Genomic DNA, 21275 nt, shown 5'->3' with positions numbered 1-21275 from the left:
TGTAAGTTCGCCCTTGGACGAGCACCTCGGCTGCTCGGACCTTGCCATCGGCACCGGTGATCACTTTGCTTACGCGGCCAGCCGGCCACATAGCTCTGTGTAGTGACTGGTCGATAATCATGACGACTGTTCCTTCTGTCAAATTGTCTCTCTCTTTTACCCACTTCTGGCGGGTCTGTAGAGACGGTAGGTAGTGGAGTAGAAAGCTGTTCCAAAACTTGTCAGCTAGTACTTGACTGTACCTCCACATTCTTCGGCCGTTCGCTTCTTCAGGCCTGTACATTGCCTGGGGTAGCGCGGGGTCCAGCCGCCCCATCAAGAGTGTGTTGGGGGTGACTGGGTCGACATCTGCTACATCACTGGAGACGTAGCCGAGGGGCTTGGAGTTCAATACTCCCTCGATCTCCGTGAGGACTGTCATTAGGACTTCTTCCGCCACAGTCTGGGCCCCAAGCACGGCGTACAGGGCTGTCTTTATAGAACGTACTTCTCGTTCCCAGGTTCCACCGAAGTGGGGTGCGTTCGGGGGATTAAACTGGAAGTCAATCTGGGATGGAGCGAGGTGGGTCTTAAGTTCTGGGCCCATAGCTTGGAAGCTCTCTCTCAGCTCTCTTTCTCCGCCTTTGAAGTTTGTCCCGTGATCAGACAACAATGTAGACGGTTTTCCTTTCCGTGATGTGAATCTTCGGAAGGCCATAAGGAATGAGTCTGTGCTCATGGTCGGAAGGAGTTCGATATGTATCGCTCTGGTGGTCATGCATTTGAATACAATACCCCACCGCTTCTCGGTTCCTCTTCCTTTCTTTATATACAACGGGCCAAAACAGTCCATGCCTGTGGAGTGGAATGGCTTGTCGCCGAGTCGGAGGCGACAGGGAGGTAGGTCAGCCATCCGGGGTATGCTGGGCTGCGCGCGCCACTTTCGGCAGTCTAGACAGGTTCGCTGGAAGCGTCGCACTGCTTCTCTCCCTTGAAGTATCCAATAGCGACGTCTGATCTCCGCGAAGACTCTCTCTGCTCCTGCGTGGTGTACATCCTCGTCGTATTTCTTTATGATCAGCTCTGTGACCTTGTGTCGGCTGTTCAAGACTATCGGGTACTTAACGTCATCCGGTAGATCGGGGGCTCTCCGCAGACGACCACCCACTCTGATGAGATTATGGGCGTCGCTCTCGGGTGCCAGGTGGAGCAGTCTGCTGTCTGATGGGACGGGCTTTCCTCCCTGTAGACAGTCTAGCTCATCGGGGAACGAGTCTCTCTGGGCTCGTTGTAGTAGAATAAGTTCTGCTTCTTCGTAGTCAGCTGCTGAAATGTCGGCAGTGGGCTGAATCTCTGGGTGGTGCCGCAGAAATGTCTTTAGCTGCGCACTCTGTAGGGTAATGCAATCATCTATGTTGGGGTCTGTGGAGGCGATTGTGCTCAGTCCACAGAACATAGGTTTCTTGTTCTCAGCCTCCTCTTTACTTGCTTCCCGTGGGGTGGGCGTAGGCCACTCTTCTTCCGGGAGCTTGAGGAACTCTGGTCCGTCACTGTAGATGTTGCGACGGGTGAGGTCATCTAGGGACATTCCCCGGGTGATGACGTCAGCTGGGTTGTGTTTGGTGTCCACATACCGCCAGCTCGCTGCTTCTGTTAGCTCTTGAATCTCGGTGACTCTGATTGGTGCATGACAGTCACCGATCTTCTTCCATCGTTTATTCTCCTGGGTCCCTCTCTGGAGCTTGGTGTGTTCCGCACGAACGTATCCAGTCTTAAGCTGCTGACTTCTCTCGCCAGGAAGTCGGCTAGATCGAGGAGGGATGGTTCGGGACCGTTAGGATCACGGTGGTCTCTCTGCCGCCTGAAGCGCTCTTGTCTGGCGGGTGGCAGCTTCTCTAAAATCCTCTCGACGTTAGAGTTGGCGTAGCTCGTGCATACCCTTTTCTCGTTGCGCTCCCAGCATCCCTACCAGGGACTGCACTTTTATAGACAGGTCGTCTAATGAGCGATTGTCTGTTGCTGGGGGTAGGCGATCAATATGCCTTATCTCTTGGATTACGTAATCCCATATACGTCCATATCTCTGGTCCAGCGCTGCTAGAGCCGCGGTGTATGGGGTCGTAGAGGTGGCATAGGCTAGCGCTATATTGTGCGCTCGCGGTACTTTCAGGTGCTTCAGTAATATTGCATACTTGTGGCGTTCATCAGCGACATCCACCATCATTGTCTCTAAGCACATCCGGAGCTCCGTGTACTGTGCTCGATTCTCATAGGTGAAGTCTGGAAACGTCGGCGTGGCAATGTATGACGCCGTGGATGGCTGATACATCGGCGAGCGTTGGGGGAGAGACCTCCTAGGCGAGTCTCCTCTTGCGCCTCTCTGTGGGCTGGTACCGGCAGGGTACCATGGCCCGCTGGTCCAGGTGCTATTCCTCGGGGCTGGTCGTGCGTCGTGCTCACCCGTGAATAGAGTCGGGGGTCTGTAGCGCAGCGCCACGGGGGTATAGCCTGGGCTGTACTGGACCTCCTGGTCCGGTGGAGTACTGTGCTGTCGTCGGGCTTGGTTCTCCTCCTCTCCCTCTTCTTCTTCTATCAGGTCCTCTAGATCCTGTAGTCGTTTATTTAGCTTCTCCGCAGTGTATGCCGCTCCTTCCTTGTAGCTGGGTCTCGCTTGGACCGGTCTGGGAAGGGGGTCTGCGGGGGGTATAGGCTTGGTCTGTTGGTCAAGTTCAGGGTCGCTTGCTCGGTTAGGAGACGCTGCCCTTGACTGTTGTCTCGACGAGTTCCTTGAACCCCTGGCGGAGGGAGAGGGTGTTGCCTTGAGGATCAGCTGCTCCATTAGCTGCGCTTGTAGCTTGTCGCGCTCGGCTTGTAGTCTGTCGCGCTCGGTTTCGCGCTGGATGAGAGTGAGGTCGCGCTCTGCCTCTCTTTGGGCACCGTCAGCGGCACGCTGGGTGTCTGCTCGGTCTCTTGCCATATTCTCTTCCGTCTGAAGGCGTCTCATCTCCAGGCGTATGCGCTCTTCTTCGCTCCGTTGTTGCGCTTGGAGTTGTTCGCGCTCGCTAAGCGTCTGTGCTTGGAGTCGATCGCGTTCACCCTGGAGTCGATCGCGTTCACCCTGAAGTCGATCGCGTTCGGTAGAGGCTGTCAGGCTGACGAGGAACGCCTGTGATAGCATCCTTTCCGCTTTGCTGGGGGAAGACGGTTGTAGAGGTGAGCCGCTCCTGGCTGTACTCGTTGGGGAGTCCTGGAGCTCTATTTCCTCGGCGCTCTCCTCCTCTTCTTCCATGCAGAGTTCTCTCTCTGTAGGGTTGTCTTCCTCCCGGGGCTGGTCGGGGACTACTTCTTCGGTATTGGCGGGGGGTAAAGGCATGTCAACTCCCTCCTGGTCCCCACCGTGAGCTTGGTCAGTTACATTAGAACCCACTAGGGCCTCTTTGGTCGGGGTAACCTGGTCGTTAAGGTCAGACATAATTTTACTTTCTACTTTTACCGCGTTTACCGTTTGTCGAAGGCTAGGTAGTTGACTGACAGCGTAATCCTCTAAGTACTGATGTGTCTGTCGTCTGCGCCGCGGGCGTTCTACGTTAGGAGGACCGTTTCGTGGAGTGTTCATCATAGGCCATTTCAATATTAATAACACTATATTAATATTACACTAGTTACCCTCCGGCTCGAAGGACCAATTGTAACTGAGGGGTACAATTCCCTGACTGTATTGATAAGTATGGTATCATTAAACCACTACCGATTATGTACTTTAACTACTGGCCACACAGTACATGATATAGATATGATGAACACTTTCCCACCTGATGAAACGAAGTCCACACAAATGTATAAATCGAATATTTTATATAGCAAAGGGTATATACAACGTTCACTTAATGACATTTATGATTTGAATGCACTTGTAAGGCAAATGAGTATTCGTAGGCAAATCAACATTGAATGTCCAATCTCTGGTTACGCAGGGAGTAAGTATACAACCTGGTTCTTTAGGGAACTATAGCGATGGTACTTAAATGATTATAGCTGGATACACTAAAGGGGGGTCCCGCTGGTTGTAAGTCAGTAGGGGGGGGGGGGGGGTTAGGAGAGCCGCTGGCGATATCCCATCTGGCCGACGATTTCTTGGGAGAATTCAGAGTGCTGAACACGGTGCCCACAGAACCTCGGTCCACAGATGAATACAGCTGGGCCCTCTTGTAGACGGTAGCTGCCGGTCCACAACGAAGAGACGTGAGGCGACCTCACTCGGGGTAGAGCGCCGTCTCACCTGGACTCCTCTCGGGGGGTAGTTCCAACACTCAGCAGTGTTGGCTGTTCTCCATGGCATAATCAAAGCACCCAAAGCAAGTAGATAATCCAAGCCGTGTAAGGCTCGCCGTCGTCCGGGTAAAGTAATCCAATGTACAGGTCCACTCGTCCTGGCCCAGAACTCCTCGGATGAAAGCACCACACGTGGTCTGCCCAGCCTGGTTAAGACTCTAGATAACGCCAGGAACGATGGGGGTACTGCTCACTTTATAACCCTAACCGAACGATGCACCATACATAATAGACTATTATTAACTTAATAGAAATACGTCCCACTCGACGGTATAGTGCCAAACTATGACAATTCAACTATTAATCCACACGATGTCTCAATGCCTATTCTGAGGCCAAGTAGGCCATACTGCACCACACGTGGGTCGTGGGTGAGGCTTCACGTCTGTTACTAGGTTGGAGGGTAAAGGACTAATGGACTAAAAGAAAGTTCTACTTTACTTGCGCCATATATATATGCGCTGTGAACAAATAGTACCATTCGTATTTCGCCAGACGTATTCCTACGCGGAACCGGGCTTGTAACGACATGTTCGTCGGCACGATTGAACTTGAACCAAGGGGCTTGGCTGCTGGCGCCAGGTTCTTGTCCAATGGTAGAATGAAACTATTATGGGCTGTTAGTAGACTAAAGGGATATTCAGTGTATATGTACAAGGAATATACAAGGGATATCAAACGATATACAAATACTATTAAATATATATCCATAAATAAATATATATATTCGGTTTAATCTGATCCTTCACAACAGTTAGAGTTAGGGTTAGGGTGTAGTAGAAAATGTCCCTCATAAGAAAAAGGTTTTAAGCAAACATAAGCTTTGGTCAAAGCAGCTGTCATATTCAGTCAGTCCAAGGGCCAGATTAGAAAACAGCTGTCACATTCAGTCAAGGGGCAAAGTTAGAGCAGGATGTAATCAAGGCAGGGTGTGTGTGAAGCAGCTTGGAATGTGAGAGACAGTAGGTGGGTCAATAAGAAATGTTTACAATGGGTGTGGGCCAACAGCTAAAACAATGAGCGGGGCACATCACATGACTTATCTGTGGGGTCTCTAGTGTCACACCGAAATAGGCCGCTGGAACATAGGAGGACCTAGTTTCAGGATTACAGAAGAACTCATACTTTTAAATGAATGTTCATATCCTGAATGAAACTTCAATGTGAAATACCTGTAAATATTACTGTTATGTTGGACTGATGATGCTGAATAAAATGATATGAAAAATGCTATGGTTATGATAAAGAATCACGAGTTTTGAAATTAAGCCACTTCTAAAACTAAATTGGAAAATACTCAAAGTGCTGAATACTAACTGTATAAATAGATAGTGATTTAAGTTAAAAGAATATTATTAGAAACTATAGAAATGGACTTAATGATAAAAATACTGTGATTCTCATTTAGCATCAAGAGAAACTATTCAAAAATGATATGTCGGTGTTTATGAAATCAATCTCAATTCGAATATATATATCTTGGGTTTAATAACAAAAGTATTAAGTTAGTTTAGACGGTAAATCTATTTATCTGATTTGAAACAAAAGAGAGAGAGTTGGCCTACTAAGGACAACCCTCTATTTCAAATTCAAACTTAGAGAGCCCGTGATTGGAGGAAAACATCTTCTTGACGTCACTCCTGTGACATCACGCAGACACTCCAGGCTCATTGATAAAAGGGAACTTCAGGGATTCTACAAGACACACAAAAACGGAACGGACACAAGAACACACCTCCCCATTCACAGAGAGGACGGCGAGCAGAGGAACACGGAGAAGAAGCTTTTTGGAACGAGAATAGAATCTCTTTGTTTGTCACCAGACAACAAAGACGATCCACAACTCAACGATTAAGAGTATTATTCTTTAATCTACTTTTTTAGTCTAGTTTTGATTGCAGACGGCATAGTGTCTAGTGATCACGACTATAGCGTTCTTTATTTTACTTGAACCAGAATCATTGTTATTTCACTTGTTACTTTGAATTATTTTGAAAACCTCTAAAAAATAAGTTACCAATATTAGAGGACAAAACGACCCCAGTGGTTTATTTCATGCCATTAGGGGGTTGGTTACCCAGACAGAAAGATTAGGAGAAGGTAAAATCTCATCCCTGTGCCCGTGCCCACCCCAACACTTGCTCAGTGTTGGGGAACAGTCCCCTAACCTAATCCTAACGCTAACCCCAACCCTAACCCTAACCCTAACCCTAACCATAACCATAACCCTAACCCTAACCCTAACACAAAGGGGAATATAAGGGGTTACAATTCGGAAATCTTTGGAATCTTTGATAGATATGTTGAGTTAGGTTCATAAAAAAATTATTGGAACGAAATATTACAAATTACGTTTTTTATGACCTTGAACGTGATGCAATCTTTTCATGCATTGATGTGCCAACTCTGTCAGTTACCTAACAAGGCACAACGGTTAAGAAATGGTTAAAATCCTGAAAATGAATAAATATTCGATATGTATGGTGAGGACTGAAGTTAATAATGATATTCATGAAAGAAAATAGGAACAATACATGAAAAAGATATGTTTTACTGAGATCGCAGTTTCGGTCACTAGGGAGTAGGGCTGACCCCTATTAGTCGAATAGTCGACTAATCGATCGACAGGAGCCGTAGTCGACTGCCAACCTCTTAGTCGAATGCAAAAACATATATATTTGTAATAATTTTTTGTATCATTCTTTCCAAAAGAAAAGAGGCCTAGAAGCGTGGCTGATGCTAATGGCACGCATACCAGAGGCTAACTGCCTAAGAAAACAGGCACAGAGGCACTGAAAGAGGATTTCACCCATCTAATGAACATACTAGACTAGACAAATATCAAGATGTATCCATCAGTGGACCAATTGCATGCTTTTGCAGAGGACAAGAAGCCTTCCGTCGACTCCTTCAGACATTAAGCACCCCCACAGCCCAAATGGAATGATACAAAAAAAAAAAAATATATATATATCCTTTTTTTTCAAAAGAAAATGTCATAGTCGACTAATAGTCGACTATCGGCTAATTTTGGACAATCAAAGTCGACTATCCAAATCCTTAGTCGGGGACAGCCTTACTAGGGAGACAGGTAGTGGGTTTTTTAAAGGTTGACTCAAGGGTTAGGTCTTGTGGCTCATCCACCTTTTTGTACCTTCTCATGCCATGAAAACTTGTTGGCCGCTTGTCATGAAAAGAGGTTCTTGAGTCCTTATGAGTCCTTGGACATTTCCTTTGACCGCCTGCTTAGGGTTCAGACGTCAATGGACCTCATGATCAAACGTGTATGTACGTAATCTTGATCTGGGGGTTGGTGAGTAGGGTAATCAACCAGGGGGCCAGCACATATTGGCAATATCCTAATAAAACAAGTCATTAGAATAATAGAAGCCTACTGTTGCTGTAACGATTCATTACGCACATATACGTACCAATTAGCCATGCGTCTCCAGCGTCTCCTAGCTCGAGTTGAGTTGAGTTCTGTCATTTGCAGTGTTTGTGTTGTGCTTTTATTTATTTTCGGCCTCGTTGAGTCATGACTATAAATGTAAAACGTAATTGTTAATGATATTGATGATGATATGATAAATATTGTCGTATTTATTATTATTATAATTATTATTCCAAGGATTTCTGTAGAATCGACGTGAACACAATCACCAATGATTTCTCCAAAATGAATCCCTTAAGAACACGGGCACACTCTAGTCTGTCCTATCTATGACTGCCTTTCCGTGTTCGTAAATCCTGTTCTTAGCTACGAACGAAGCTACGAAAAGAAACCGTTCGGTCATGCCAAAATCAGCCAGAGAAGTCCGTAAGTGGAGTTACGACTAAATTTGTTAGTAACTTTCTCGTAAGTCCGTTCGATCGAGAGGTCCAATAACTGTAACTTACAATGACATATGGTGGAGCAGTGTGAGACACCTGCTCACATAAAGTCCATTAAAGAGAGAGACCCCAGTTCTATCCTTTCCATCAGAGAAAGAGCGAACCCAGTTCTGTCATTTCCATCAGAGAGAGAGAGAACCAAGTTCTGTCATTTCCATCAGAGAGAGAGAGAGAACCCAGTTCTGTCATTTCCATCAGAGAGAGAGAGAACCAAGTTCTGTCATTTCCATCAGAGAGAGAGAGAACCCAGTTCTGTCATTTCCATCAGAGAGAGAACCCAGTTCTATCCTTTCCATCAGAGAGAGAGCGAACCAAGTTCTATCATTTCCATCAGAGAGAGAGAGAACCCAGTTCTGTCATTTCCATCAGAGAGAGAACCCAGTTCTGTCGTAATGATGCGACCTCACAACGATTAATTTCGATTACGATTATTCAGGCAACGATTCAATGCATCATGAAATCTCTTCATTTGACCACGATTCGATTAGATTAATTTTCGATGAATTTTCTATCAGTTAATTCCCAAAAAAATCTTGAATACACAAATGTGGCTGGGGGAACTGATTCACTCAGCATGAATGGACTATAGGTCAATGAAAACAATACACAAAATATATAATAATAATAATAATAATTAATAATAATAATAATAATAATAATAATAATAATAATAATAATAATAATAATAATAATAATAATAATAATAATAATAATAATAATAATAATAATAATAATAATAATAATAATAACAATAATATTTTTTTTTTTTTTTTTTCGATTAATTTCGATTATAATCGATTCTAACATTTTCAAATCGATGCAGTTGAATTGTCACGTTAGAATCGATTAATCAATTAATCTATGCATCATTACCATCAGAGAGAGAACCCAGTTATATAATTTTCATCAGAGAGAGAGAGAACCCAGTTCTTTATTTTCTATCAGAGAGAGATAACCCAGTTCTGTCATTTCCACCAGAGAGATAACCCAGTTCTGTAATTTCCATCAGAGAGAGAGAGAACCCAGTTCTGTCATTTTCATCAGAGAGAGAGAGCCCAGTTCTGTCATTTTCATCAGAGAGAGAGAACCCAGTTCTATAATTTTCATCAGAGAGAGAGAGATAGAACCCAGTTCTGTCATTTCTATCAGAGAGAGAGAGATAGAACCCAGTTCTGTCATTTCTATCAGAGCCCTTAAGAACACATTGGTGTCACAAGTGGGATAGTGGAGCGTCAGGCCACCAGAAGCACGTACACCCAGAGCCGTGAGGGATCTCTTCCCGAAATACATTTCTTACACTTTCTACATTGTTGACATAATCCAATTTAAACTGTGATTGTGATGGTAATATCATCGTATTACCATCATATTTTTACCGCCATCGTATAGTGACCATGATACAATTTGGAAATACCATGATAATATTTGGGAATAACCATGATACTATTTGGAAATAATAATTAAGATTTGGACAGTAATTAAGATGATGAAGCGTTGCCTCTAGGTCTGCATCTTGTGTGTTTTTGGTTTGGGGGTTTGTGTTTCTGGGAAATGGTTGGTGTTTTAAGTCACATAATAGATCACCCACACTTTTTTTTATCCACTTTTTCTTCTTATTTTTCTATTTTTCTCCCATCCCAATTTCGCCTCGCCAATTCTACCCTCCCCTGTCTCGAACGTTGCTAGACTATGCCTCCCACTGGTTGGCTGCAGTGAGGAACAAGCCTTGCATCATGTGTCCCCTCCGGTACACGAGGAGGCAGCTGTCGCATCTTTTTACCTCTACAGCGCAATCTCTCAGTGGCGAGGAGTAACGCGTGGGAGGCTCACGCTGCCCCCGATGCTTCCTGATTCTGCTGTACAGGCACACCAACCGACCTGTAGGAGTCGCTGTCCACAACGTCCGATCCCCACCCACCAGCTTTCCCACCCCTAACACTGCCAATTGTGTTAGTATGAACGACCAGCCAAGCTGGTAGCAACGCCGAGAGCTGGGCTCGAACCCAGCATCTCCTGCGTTAGTGGCGAGCGCCTTGCCCACTGCGCCACTTAGCCGACCTCACCCACACCATTTTAATATCTTTATTTGTCTTTACATTTTGGACAAAAATCCTTGAACACAAACAATAATAGATGCACAAACCTTTGGAATCTCAAAACAACACATGTATCTAGTCTAGAGTTTATGGATGCAGGAAGCAGTGTCTCCTCCAAACGTGGCGACTGCCAGTTATCACAGATATAGAGCAGCACTTTGCCAGTGCCTTAGCTTTTGGCTTAGATATGCCTGCCATCTACTAACTAGTCGGTGGACATTACCTTAGGCTTCTAAATATAAACACCAGCCATTTACATTTGTACCCAAGCTGTGTAATAGCATCCTTGAGCAGTTGGTACTTTAAAACATTGGTATGGAATACCTCTTCCAGACTGTAATCAAAAGTACATCCTACTTCTAAAATGGTGACCTCTCTACTGTCCTTATCAACAACAACAACATATTGTGTGTCAAACACACATGCATGCACACACACACACACACACACACACACACACACACACACACACACACACTCACACATACACACACACACACACACACACACACACACACACACACACACACACACACACACACACACACACACACACACACACACACACACACACACACACACACACACACACACACACACACACACACACACACACACACACACACACACACACACACACAGACTGAGTTGTACTCCTACCTGTGTGGCAGAGTGAGGAAACTCTAGCTGTTGGGACAGAGACTTCCTGTTGCTATAGAAACCCTCGTTGTCATGGGGATGACCGTTGTACAGCTCCGGTGTCTTCATGATGATAGTGTCCAGGTCCCCAATCCAGTAGGGATGGACACCTAGAGACAGTATGACATCATAGTATGAATCTTCTATTGTACGTTTTAGTAAACCATGTTGTACTGCAAAACACGTCAATGCTTTACTAAAACGCAACCCATAGAGGATGAGAATCAGAATCACTTCATAGAGGCCTTGGGCGGAATATTTGTGTAGTTCTCTGTCTTCCAACATGGCTGCCTGCAATGTAGCAATCATGTGGCAATGGAAGAGACAACGGTTGCTATGTGCAAAACGGTGGTTGCTATGAGAAATAATATACGAACAAAAACTAAATCATTTGGTGTCTTATCGCTGGATCTTGTATATAAGTCACAGTGGAACAGTACTATCTTTCTTTTTCACCTACTCTACCACTGCACAGAAGTGGAGGCATTTTATTTTTTTAAGTGGTTACCAGTGGTTACAGGCAGCTGTACTGGAAGAGAACTACACTAACATTCCAAGAATGTAGACCAATGAGGTGCAGAGATAAAAGTACAAGAGGAATATACAATAAATAAAGGTACCATCATTTTAAGGTTTCACTTTAAAGACTAAATAAAAACATAATTCCAAGGTGACAATTAATGGATAGAATACAGCGAGTCTACAGTGTCTAGTTCTAGATTATTATCAGAATGAATGGATAGAATACAGTGGGTCTACAGTGTCTAGATCTATAATATCAGACTGAATGGATATAATACAGTGAGTCTACTGTATCTAGATCTATATTATCAGAATGAATTGAGGGAATACAGTAAGTTTGCAGAAGGCAGGCTGGTCTCAGTTGGACATTATTAGTGTCTATCTGTCTCCCAGAACAGGAAGCAAATCTAATGAAATCAGATCGAAGAGCACGGCAGGAAATTCAGGAGAACAGATCTGGCATCAGTACTGCAGAGGGGATGCCTTTGATAGTGACGAGTTACTTTCAGACTAAACCATTACAAATAACTAAACCTCAGCCAAGTCATCTGGTTGGTCTCTGTTACCATTGTGTTACTTACTAAATTTATTAAAAAAAAAATTATTTAACAATAAGTAATTTTAAAATCAACCGTTTTCAAGTATTATTATCACTACTATGTCACAAATACATGTAGAATGTAAAACGTTAGGTTGGCAATAGTTTAGCAATAGGTTAAAAGTGAGTTTATATCATTTTAAGTTTTTTTATGTGAAATCGTTTTTTTTGACCCGGAACCGGATATGGAAATGTTGACCCATCGGAATTGGAATCTTTTTGCGGCCATTTTGAAGAGGACCTCGCTAGCTATCTGCCAGCGTTGGAATTTCTCCAATCTACACTTCCTGTGGTCCGCTATGGTGGTTCAAAGTTCAGCGTTCTGAATGAATCATATCAATAATTGTTATGATTCGCGATAATAAGCTACAAAAGGTAACGTTTTTGACAAATATTGAAACGCAGTCAGTTTCTCCACACTATTGTTAACATGTAAGAAGAATTAGATCTGAAATTAGTTTCAATATGGTTACACTGTGGGGGAAATAAAATATTACAGTCGATTACAGTAAATATCAGTATCTGTTATTATGCAAGCCTGGTGATACTATATCCAAATTGAACTCGGCCATTTGAAAGATACTATATGTATATATATATAAATGTGCGAATTGGCTATAATAAGGTAATGTATAAGCATATATTCTATATTCTATAATAATATTTCAAATTGCATTGGTCCGGATGGGAGAATTCAGTACTGTATATACAGAACCTTCAATTTGATCATCTTCCCTTTATTAATTTCCTTAGATCTTTTGTACACATGATCTCAAGAGGGTACTGAATGAGCTCAGTGGCAGTTTTTTAAGTTTGGTCATTATTATCATGGTTTTATTCACTGTCAAAGATGAAAAGAAAAATCATAATTCATATTTTCCTTTGTTTCATCACAATTTAAGCAAGCCTAGTAATAGACACAATATTTCTGACACTGAGAATACATTCATTGAGGTCCATAGATGTTCCTAGATACCAAGAATATGCAAATAGCCCTTGTAGAAGTGGAGCAATATTCCATTTACCTAGGTATACATTTTATGCAGATTTTCACCTGGGGTGGAACAGGTTACAGCACTAACTTACCATAAGTAGCTTTGAGTCTCCAAATGTTTGAAAGTCTAAACCTTGAAAAACAGTGTTAAATCAGGACCAGACCAGCCACAACAGCAACCCAGCTACAGTTTGTGTGTGAGTGTGTGTGTGTGTGTGTGTGTGTGTGTGTGTTACTCACTAGTAGAGTTGGAGCGTGTCCTCTTGCAGCTTGTCTGTCCCTGTGAACTCTGTTCTGTCTTATCTGTCTCCCATCTGTCCTCATTTACCTCTGGGATGGGCAACTACACACACGCACACACATTATGCACACGCACACACACACACACACACACGCACACACAGAGGTGTCTCAGTGGGGTAAGGTTTACATACTTAATAAAATAACTTGTCATGTCAACCAGAGGACTTTAAAAGCTCACACATAGGCATGTAGCTGACATTTTTATCCAAAGTGACTTACAATAGGGAGGTGTAGTCTGACGTCACTTTGGACCGCCCGCGAGGTCCACCCGTTTAGGGATTTATCATTGGGAAAATGGAGTATCGGCTATTGTAACAATTGAACATTCATTCATTGATGAACATTCACAAGCTTTCCATTTTTGCACAAAATGAGTTCCCTTCTATCACTAACATTATTGTTTAAGCATTTTTGGTTGAAATACAATTTTAAGTAATTATTTTACGATTAATTGCGAATATTTTCACGTTGAGCTATAGATTGAATATGCACAGAAAGGTACACCATGCAAATGTTCATGCTTTATTTGTTTTAAACGAGACGATTGAGTAATGGGCAATGGGGAAATACGTTGCAATTTCAAGCGAGGTGGCTCGGCCGGAAACAGCAATGACATGACCACTAGACCTCCCTATTGACCTATCCCAAGCTCCGCCCTCTCTTAGCCTGAGTGAGGAAAGCAACGCTTATGATAGGAGGGTCAAGACAAAAACTGTTTTTATTAGAAGGTTGTTCCCCCAAGAAGACGCTTCACTGCCCAAACGTTGGTGAAGAACCTATGCAACACAATAAGGCTTTATAACTCCCTACAGCCTCTCAGTAAAGACTGTGCTTGCTTGGTATGGAGATTCTATTTCATTACAAAGCTCTTGTGTCATGGCTCTGTCTGGAATGTTTGAAAATATATCCTGGTGGGCAGGGACGTGCACAGGACTTTAGAGGGGCAGGTGCTCAAAGGCTGAAAAGGGCACTGGGCCTGTGATATTTTTGGGGGCCCTTTTTGGGCGGGGAGGGACCTTTTTATGCTTTTTGGGGGGTTTTGGTGATCAAATATTGAATATTGAACTATAATAATCAGTGCAGGAGCTCACTTATCCTTGAAAGACACTTTTATCACTGACTTAAAAGGCCCATACATCTCCATAAATGTTCAGGGCGGAGGGAATAAGTGCTTACCCTACAGACCCCAAGTCTGTTAGGACAGCAGACTCGGTTGGCACTGCTCAAAACGTACCTTTTTAAAATAGCTTTTAAATGAATTATTATCTTTATTTCATTCTTATTTTTCTTTATTTCTATACATTTTACTTAAATATTTTATTATAATTTGTATCATTGTTTTATGTAGTTTTTTTATAATTTTATTTGTTCTTTTATACTGTCAACATATTATTTATATTATTCAACTCAAACATGTTCCGTTGTGATGTCACAGTATGATGTCATAATAGAACATTCTAGAACATTTGTGATGTCACAGTAGGTTGGCATAATCAAACATTCTAGAACATTTGTGATGTCACAGTATGATGTCATAATAGACCATTCTAGAACATTTGTGTAACTGAGGGGTACAATTCCCTGACTGTATTAAATAAGTATGGTATCATTAAACCACTACTGTCTTATGTACATTACTACTGGCCATACAGTACACAGGTATATGAGATGAACACCTCCACAATGACACGGTTCCACACAAATCTTGGTTAGAATAATATTTATTAGCAGCAATAATAGTATATTACATTACTTTACTTAGAGTCGCGCTTGTAAGGCGAAGAATGTGCGTGAATAAGTCAAGAGCGTAAGTCCATTAGAATATTACGCAGGAGATAATGAATACCACCTGTATCTTAGGAATTATATCTATGGTACACTAGTAGGGCAGCGGGAGATACTAGTAGGGTCCCTCCGGTTGTAGGCCAGCAGGGGGGAGGATTTGTCGGTAACGAAAGTCTGGGTCAACGAAGAATAAGGAGACTCCAGGTACAGGAGACAGTGCAATAATCTTTTGATCCGCAGACGAATAACAGCTATTCTCCGGTATGCAGCTCCGCATGGAAGAAAGCTAGCCAGCCTCAGGCGTCCTAGAGGCAGGCTCGACGTTGCTCCTCACAGGGTAAATCCCACACAATTGTGGGTGTAGACGATTCTCTGCTCCATCAGCTACAGGACCAAAGCAAATATAATCCAGCCGAAAAGGGCTATGTAGTCGTCGGGTAGGTTATCCAGTGTACATATCCACACGGTCCTCGTCTAGGGCTCCTCGGATGACGGCACCAGGTTAAGCCGCCCAGCCTAGATAAGCACACTAGCTGGTACGAGGAAGCGTTGGTAATGCTGGTCACTGTAGAACGGTAGCCGCACGATACACTATACATAAATAGACTATTACTAAATAATAGAATAGGTCGAACTCGACGGTACAGCGTTAAACTCTGACACTTCAGCTATCAATTCGCACGCGGTCTCAAGGCTCTATTTCGGAGCAAAACGGGCCCACTTCACAGCACGTTGTATCGTGGTGTGAGGCTTCACTTATTGGGTAACTCTACTTCTGTATTCACCTGCGCCGTATTTATACGTTAGGTGAACAAACTAGTACCAGCCTTATTCCTGTCTCGTATTCTTGCGCAGAGCCGGTCATGTCCAGGCATGTCTTTGGCGGTGACTTTGAACTAGACCTTGGGGGTATGGCAGTGGCGCCTAAGGGACCGCTGTCCAATAGGAGAACGAAATATTATGGTCTGTACTAGGTAAAGGGATATTCCGTGTATATGTGTACAAAGAATACACAAGGGATATCAGACGATATACAAATATTATACAATATATATCAAGTAATAAATATATATATTCGGTTTAATCTGATCCTTCGTAACAGCCGCCTCCTAATTAGTCCGCACCTAATTAGATAAGCAGAGACAGATTAACCGCACTGTCCACTACTCAATGTCCGTTGTGAGGGTAGGGCAGTTCACAAAGTCGGGGGGTCATGGTCGTCATCGAGAGAGTCGGGGAGCCTTGGCAACTCTATCAGCCTCGCCACGGGCCGGGTGTATGTCCGCCCTTGGGCGAGCACTTCTGCCGCTCTGACCTTTCCGTCGGCACCAGTGATCACTTTGCTTACGCGGCCGGCCGGCCACATAGCTCGGGGTAGTGACTGGTCGATAATCATGACGACTGTACCTTCCGTCAAATTGTCTCTTTCTTTCACCCATTTCTGGCGGGTCTGTAGAGACGGTAGATAGTGGAGGAGGAAACTGTTCCAAAACTTGTCAGCCAATACTTGACTGTACCTCCACATTCTTCGGCCGTTCGCTTCTTCAGGCCTGTACACTGTCTTTGGTAGCGCGGGGTCCAGCCGCACCATCAAGAGAGTGTTGGGGGTGACTGGGTCGACATCTGCTACATCACTTGAGACGTAACCGAGGGGCTTTGAGTTCAATACTCCCTCGATCTCCGTGAGGACTGTCGTGAGGACTTCTTCCGCCATGGTCTGGGCCCCAAGCACGGCGTACAGGGCTGTCTTTATTGAATGTACTTCTCGTTCCCAAGTTCCACCGAAGTGAGGTGCATTCGGGGGGTTAAACTGGAAATCAATCTGAGAGGGAGCGAGGTGGGTCTTAAGTTCTGGGCCCATAGCTTGGAAGCTCTCTCTCAGCTCTCTTTCTCCGCCTTTGAAGTTTGTCCCGTGATCAGACAATAATATAGACGGTTTTCCTTTCCGCGATGTGAATCTCCGAAAGGCCATAAGGAATGAGTCCGTACTCATGGTTGGAAGGAGTTCTATGTGTATCGCTCGGGTGGTCATGCATTTGAATACAATACCCCACCGTTTCTCCGTCCCTCTTCCTTTCTTCACATACAGCGGGCCGAAACAGTCCATACCGGTGGAGTGAAAGGGCTTGTCGCCGAGTCGGAGGCGACAGGGGGGTAGGTCAGCCATCCGGGGTATACTGGGCTGTGCTCGCCACTTGCGACAGTCTAGACAGGTTCGCTGGAACTCGGGCCCGTCACTATATAGATTGTGACGGGTGAGGTCATCCAGGGACATTCCCCGTGTGATGACGTCGGCTGGGTTCTGTTTTGTGTCCACATACCTCCAGCATGCTGCTTCTGTTAAATCTTGGATCTCTGTGATTCTGACTCCCACGAAGACCTTGTATCTACACGAATCGGACTGGATCCATGTGAGTACGGTCATGGAGTCTGACCACAGGATTGTTCTTTGCACCGGGATGGTGAGTTCACGTTGGATTAACGTGGCGAGTTGCGCTCCTGCTAGGGCTGCGCAGAGCTCTAGACGCGGGATAGATTGTTGCTTGCGGGGGGCTATTCTTGAGCGAGCCAGGATGAAGGCAGTATGTATTTCTCCTCCCTCCTCTCGGGCCCGCAAGTAGGCCACCGAACCGTAGGCTACTTCGGAGGCGTCGCTGAAGACGTGCAGGTCCATCTGGCACGTCTCCGGCCTCACTGTGGGTGGGAAGTAGCTGCGGCGTATGTTGACACCTGGGAGCGAGCTGAGTTCTGTCTCCCACTCTCTCCATGTGGAGGCAATCATCTTTGCCCTGGTGGTGTAAGGTAGAATACATCCCAACGGGTCGTATTGTCTGGCGAGTGTTCTGTATACACTCCGTCTTGTGGTCGGTAGTGAAGTCGACCTTCCCTGCTCCTTGGTCAGGGGTGTGTGTTTATAATGGAGCGAGTCTGTTTTGAAGCGCCAGACTAGTCCTAATGTCATTTCTTGGGCTTCTCCTGGGATGGTCGCCATCCAGGTCTCGCTGCTTGCTGCCTTGTCCTCTGGGGAGAGGCTGCGCAATACTTGAGGGTCGCTGCTGGCCCACTGCCGGAGATCAAAGCCGCCTTTGATCAGGGAGGCGCGGAGCTTGAGTAGGAGGGCCTCGGCTTCTTCTGGCGTCGAGACGCTTTGCAGACAGTTGTCCACATAGAAACTATTTCCTACACTTTGTCAGACCTCTTCATCAGCTGCTGGGTCTTCTGCGACGTGTTTTTGCAGTGCAAACGTAGCACAGCATGGGCTGCATGTGGTTCCGAAAGGGAGGACTTCCCATTGATAGATGGATGGTTGCTCATCCCCGATCCTCTCTCTCCATAAGAACCGCAGCAGGGGCTTGTCCTCTTCCACTAGTCGCACCTGCAGGAACATCCCTTTGATGTCGCCGCTGATGGCCACCTTGTCTTGGCGGAAACGTAGCAACACGCCTAGTAGAGAGGGGCCGAGTGTTGGGCCGGGCAAGAGCTCTTTATTCAGATTTTGTGATCCGAGCTGGTAGCTGCAGTTAAACACAATACGATCCTTGCCGTTGTGGTGGACTTTGTGGTGCGGCACGTACCATGATTCGGTCGTCTGATCGGCCTCTTTAATGTCAATTTTCTTTATGTGTCCCGCTGTGATTAGCTTGTCAATCTCAGCACGGTACACAGTAGCTTGAGCGAGGTCTCTGGCTAGGCGCCGCTCTGTGTTCGATAGATACCGCTCCGTTGCTTCTTTTGGGGCGTGGAAGGTAGGCATACCCTCTCGCCTCAGGAGTGGAGTTGCGTATCTCATCACTCCATTGACTTTGACTCTCTTTGTCCCCTGCTCGAGGAGGGCTATAGCATAAATGTCTTCCTTGGAACGAATGTGTTTCTTTTCGTTCTTAAAGGGCATTGTCTCTAGTGTCCATAGCCTCTCGACGTGCTGTAGGAGGGTGGTGTCTTCTTCTGTCACTCTGGAGTGGAGGCAGCGAGTGGCTGCTGTTCGGTTGGGAGACCTAGAGAGGGGGCCTTGTAGTGTCCATCCTAGGCGGGTCTCGACTGCTGCTGGACAGCCTCTGGGCCCAGTGTGGACCCGGTCCATCGGGACGATGAGGTGTGCATGGTCGGATCCTATCAGCAGGGTCGGGGTGGCACCGTCTATGAGCGGTATAGGTAGTTGACGCAGGTGCACATATTTATCCATCAGCTTGGCGATGGGGTAGGTGTACTGCGACAGGCCTATGTCTTGGCTGGTGAAAGCGTTAGTGATCCTATACCGTCTCTCTGGCTGCCCGCTTGCTGCGATAGTGAAGGAGACGTTCTCGCCCTTGATCGTCTTCAGGTCTCTTCTTATAGTCCGAATCGTCATCGTTTCTTCGCTCCCCCGCAGCCCCAGCTGGGCCGCAGCGGATGCGAGGAGAAGGGTCTTCTCTGACCCGTCGTCAAGGACGGCGTAGGTGTCCATGACATTGTTCTCGTAACTCAGTGTTACGCGGACCACCTTCAAGAGCACCCGGGCGCCCCCGCTGCTGGCGGGGTCAATGTACATAACACTTGCCTTTGTGCTGCTTGAGGGTGCAGGCTTTCTTCTGTTACTGTCATGTAAAACGTCCAAGTGGGCTCCGTCACACCGACTACACCTCTTCTTTAAGCGGCACTCGGCTGCCATGTGACTGCGCGCACATCGGTAACAGCGTCGGTTGGACTTTATTCATTGACTCACCTCGTCGGCGGTCATCTTCTTGAACGTGTCACAGTGTGACAGCCAGTGTTCCTTTTCGCAGTACGGGCATACAATCTTCCACTTCTCTTTCATCAAGGGGGTACTGTGGTTCTTGTTGCTCGGTACTGATTCGGCTTGGTGCATGACGGTCACCAGCCTGCGGCCATCGTTTGCTCTCCTAGGTCCCTCTCTGGAGCTTGGTGCGCTCCGCACGAACGTATCCAATCGTAGGCTGTTGACTTCTCTCGCCAGGAAGTCGGCTAGGTCTAGGAGGGATGGCTCGGGACCGTTAGGATCACGGTGGTCTCTTTGCCGCCTGAAGCGCTCTTGTCGGGCGGGCGGAAGCTTCTCTAATATCCTCTCAACATTAGAGTTTGCGTACAGTTCGTGCATACCCTTTTCCTTTTGTGCCCCCAGCATCCCTACCAGGGATTGTACCTTGATAGACAGGTCGTCTAGTGAGCGATTGTCTGTGGCTGGGGGTAGACGGTCAATATTCCTTATCTCTTGTATTATGTAGTCCCATATGCGTCCATAACGTTGGTCGAGGGCTGCTAGAGCCGCGGTGTATGGGGTAGTAGAGGTAGAATATGCCAGCGCTATATTGTGCGCTCTGGGCACCTTCAGGTGCTTGAGTAGGATAGCATACTTGTACGGTTCATCTGGTACATCGGACATCATTGTCTCTAAGCACATTCGTAGCTCTGTGTACTGTGCTCTGTTCTCGTGTGTGAAGTCCGGGAACGTCGGTGTGCCAAGGTGCTGTTCCTCGGGGCTGGTCGTGCGTCAAGCTCACCCGTGAATTGAGTCGGGGGTCTGTAGCGCAGAGCCGCGGGGGTAAAGTCTGGGCTGTACTGGACCTCCTGGTCCTGTGGAGTACGATGCTGCTGTTGGGCTTGACTTTCCTCCTCTCCCTCTTCTTCTTCCTCTGCCAGGTCATCTAGATCCTGTAATCGTCTATTTAGTCTCTCCGCGGCATAGGCCGGTTCTTCCCTGTTGCTGGGTCTCGCATGGACCAGTCGGGGAAGGGGTTCGGAGAGGGGTATAGGCTCTTTCGGTTGGCCGGGCTCAGGGTCGCTTGATCGGGTAGGGGAGGGTGCCCTAGACCCTTGTCTTGACGAGGCCCTGGAGCTCCGTGCGGAGGGAGGGGGGGTTACCCTGGCAATCAGTTGCTCCATTATCTGCGCTTGTAATCGGTCGCGCTCGGCTTCGCGCTTGATGTGAGCGAGGTCGCGCTCTGCTTCGCGCTGGGCTTGGGCTGCGTTGCGCTGTGCATTGGCGGCTCCGCGCTGTGCATCGGCGGCGGCGCGCTGGGCTTCGGCGCGGTCTCTTTCCATATTCTCTTCCGTCTGGAGGCGTCTGGTCTCCAGGCGT

At 46.1% G+C, this 21275-nt stretch overlaps 1 protein-coding gene across 1 annotated transcript in view; it reads right to left on the bottom strand.

The window, feature by feature from the left end:
* The window catches only part of il16 (interleukin 16), a 222082-nt gene that overhangs the window by 75350 nt on the left and 125457 nt on the right, over window positions 1-21275 (bottom strand). The window contains exons 7-8 of the mRNA XM_084308249.1: window positions 13352-13454; window positions 10959-11107 (exon numbers count right to left, since the gene is read on the bottom strand). Coding sequence (XP_084164375.1) covers window positions 10959-11107; window positions 13352-13454 — 252 coding nt within the window. The remainder of the gene's footprint in view (window positions 1-10958; window positions 11108-13351; window positions 13455-21275) is intronic.

The sequence above is a fragment of the Notolepis coatsorum genome (genome assembly GCF_963971535.1).
Source record: "Notolepis coatsorum genome assembly, chromosome: 2".
NCBI classification, from domain to species: Eukaryota; Metazoa; Chordata; class Actinopteri; order Aulopiformes; family Paralepididae; genus Notolepis; species Notolepis coatsorum.
The sequence above is the reverse complement of the archived record's forward strand: the minus strand, read 5'-3'. Positions and strand labels throughout refer to the sequence as shown.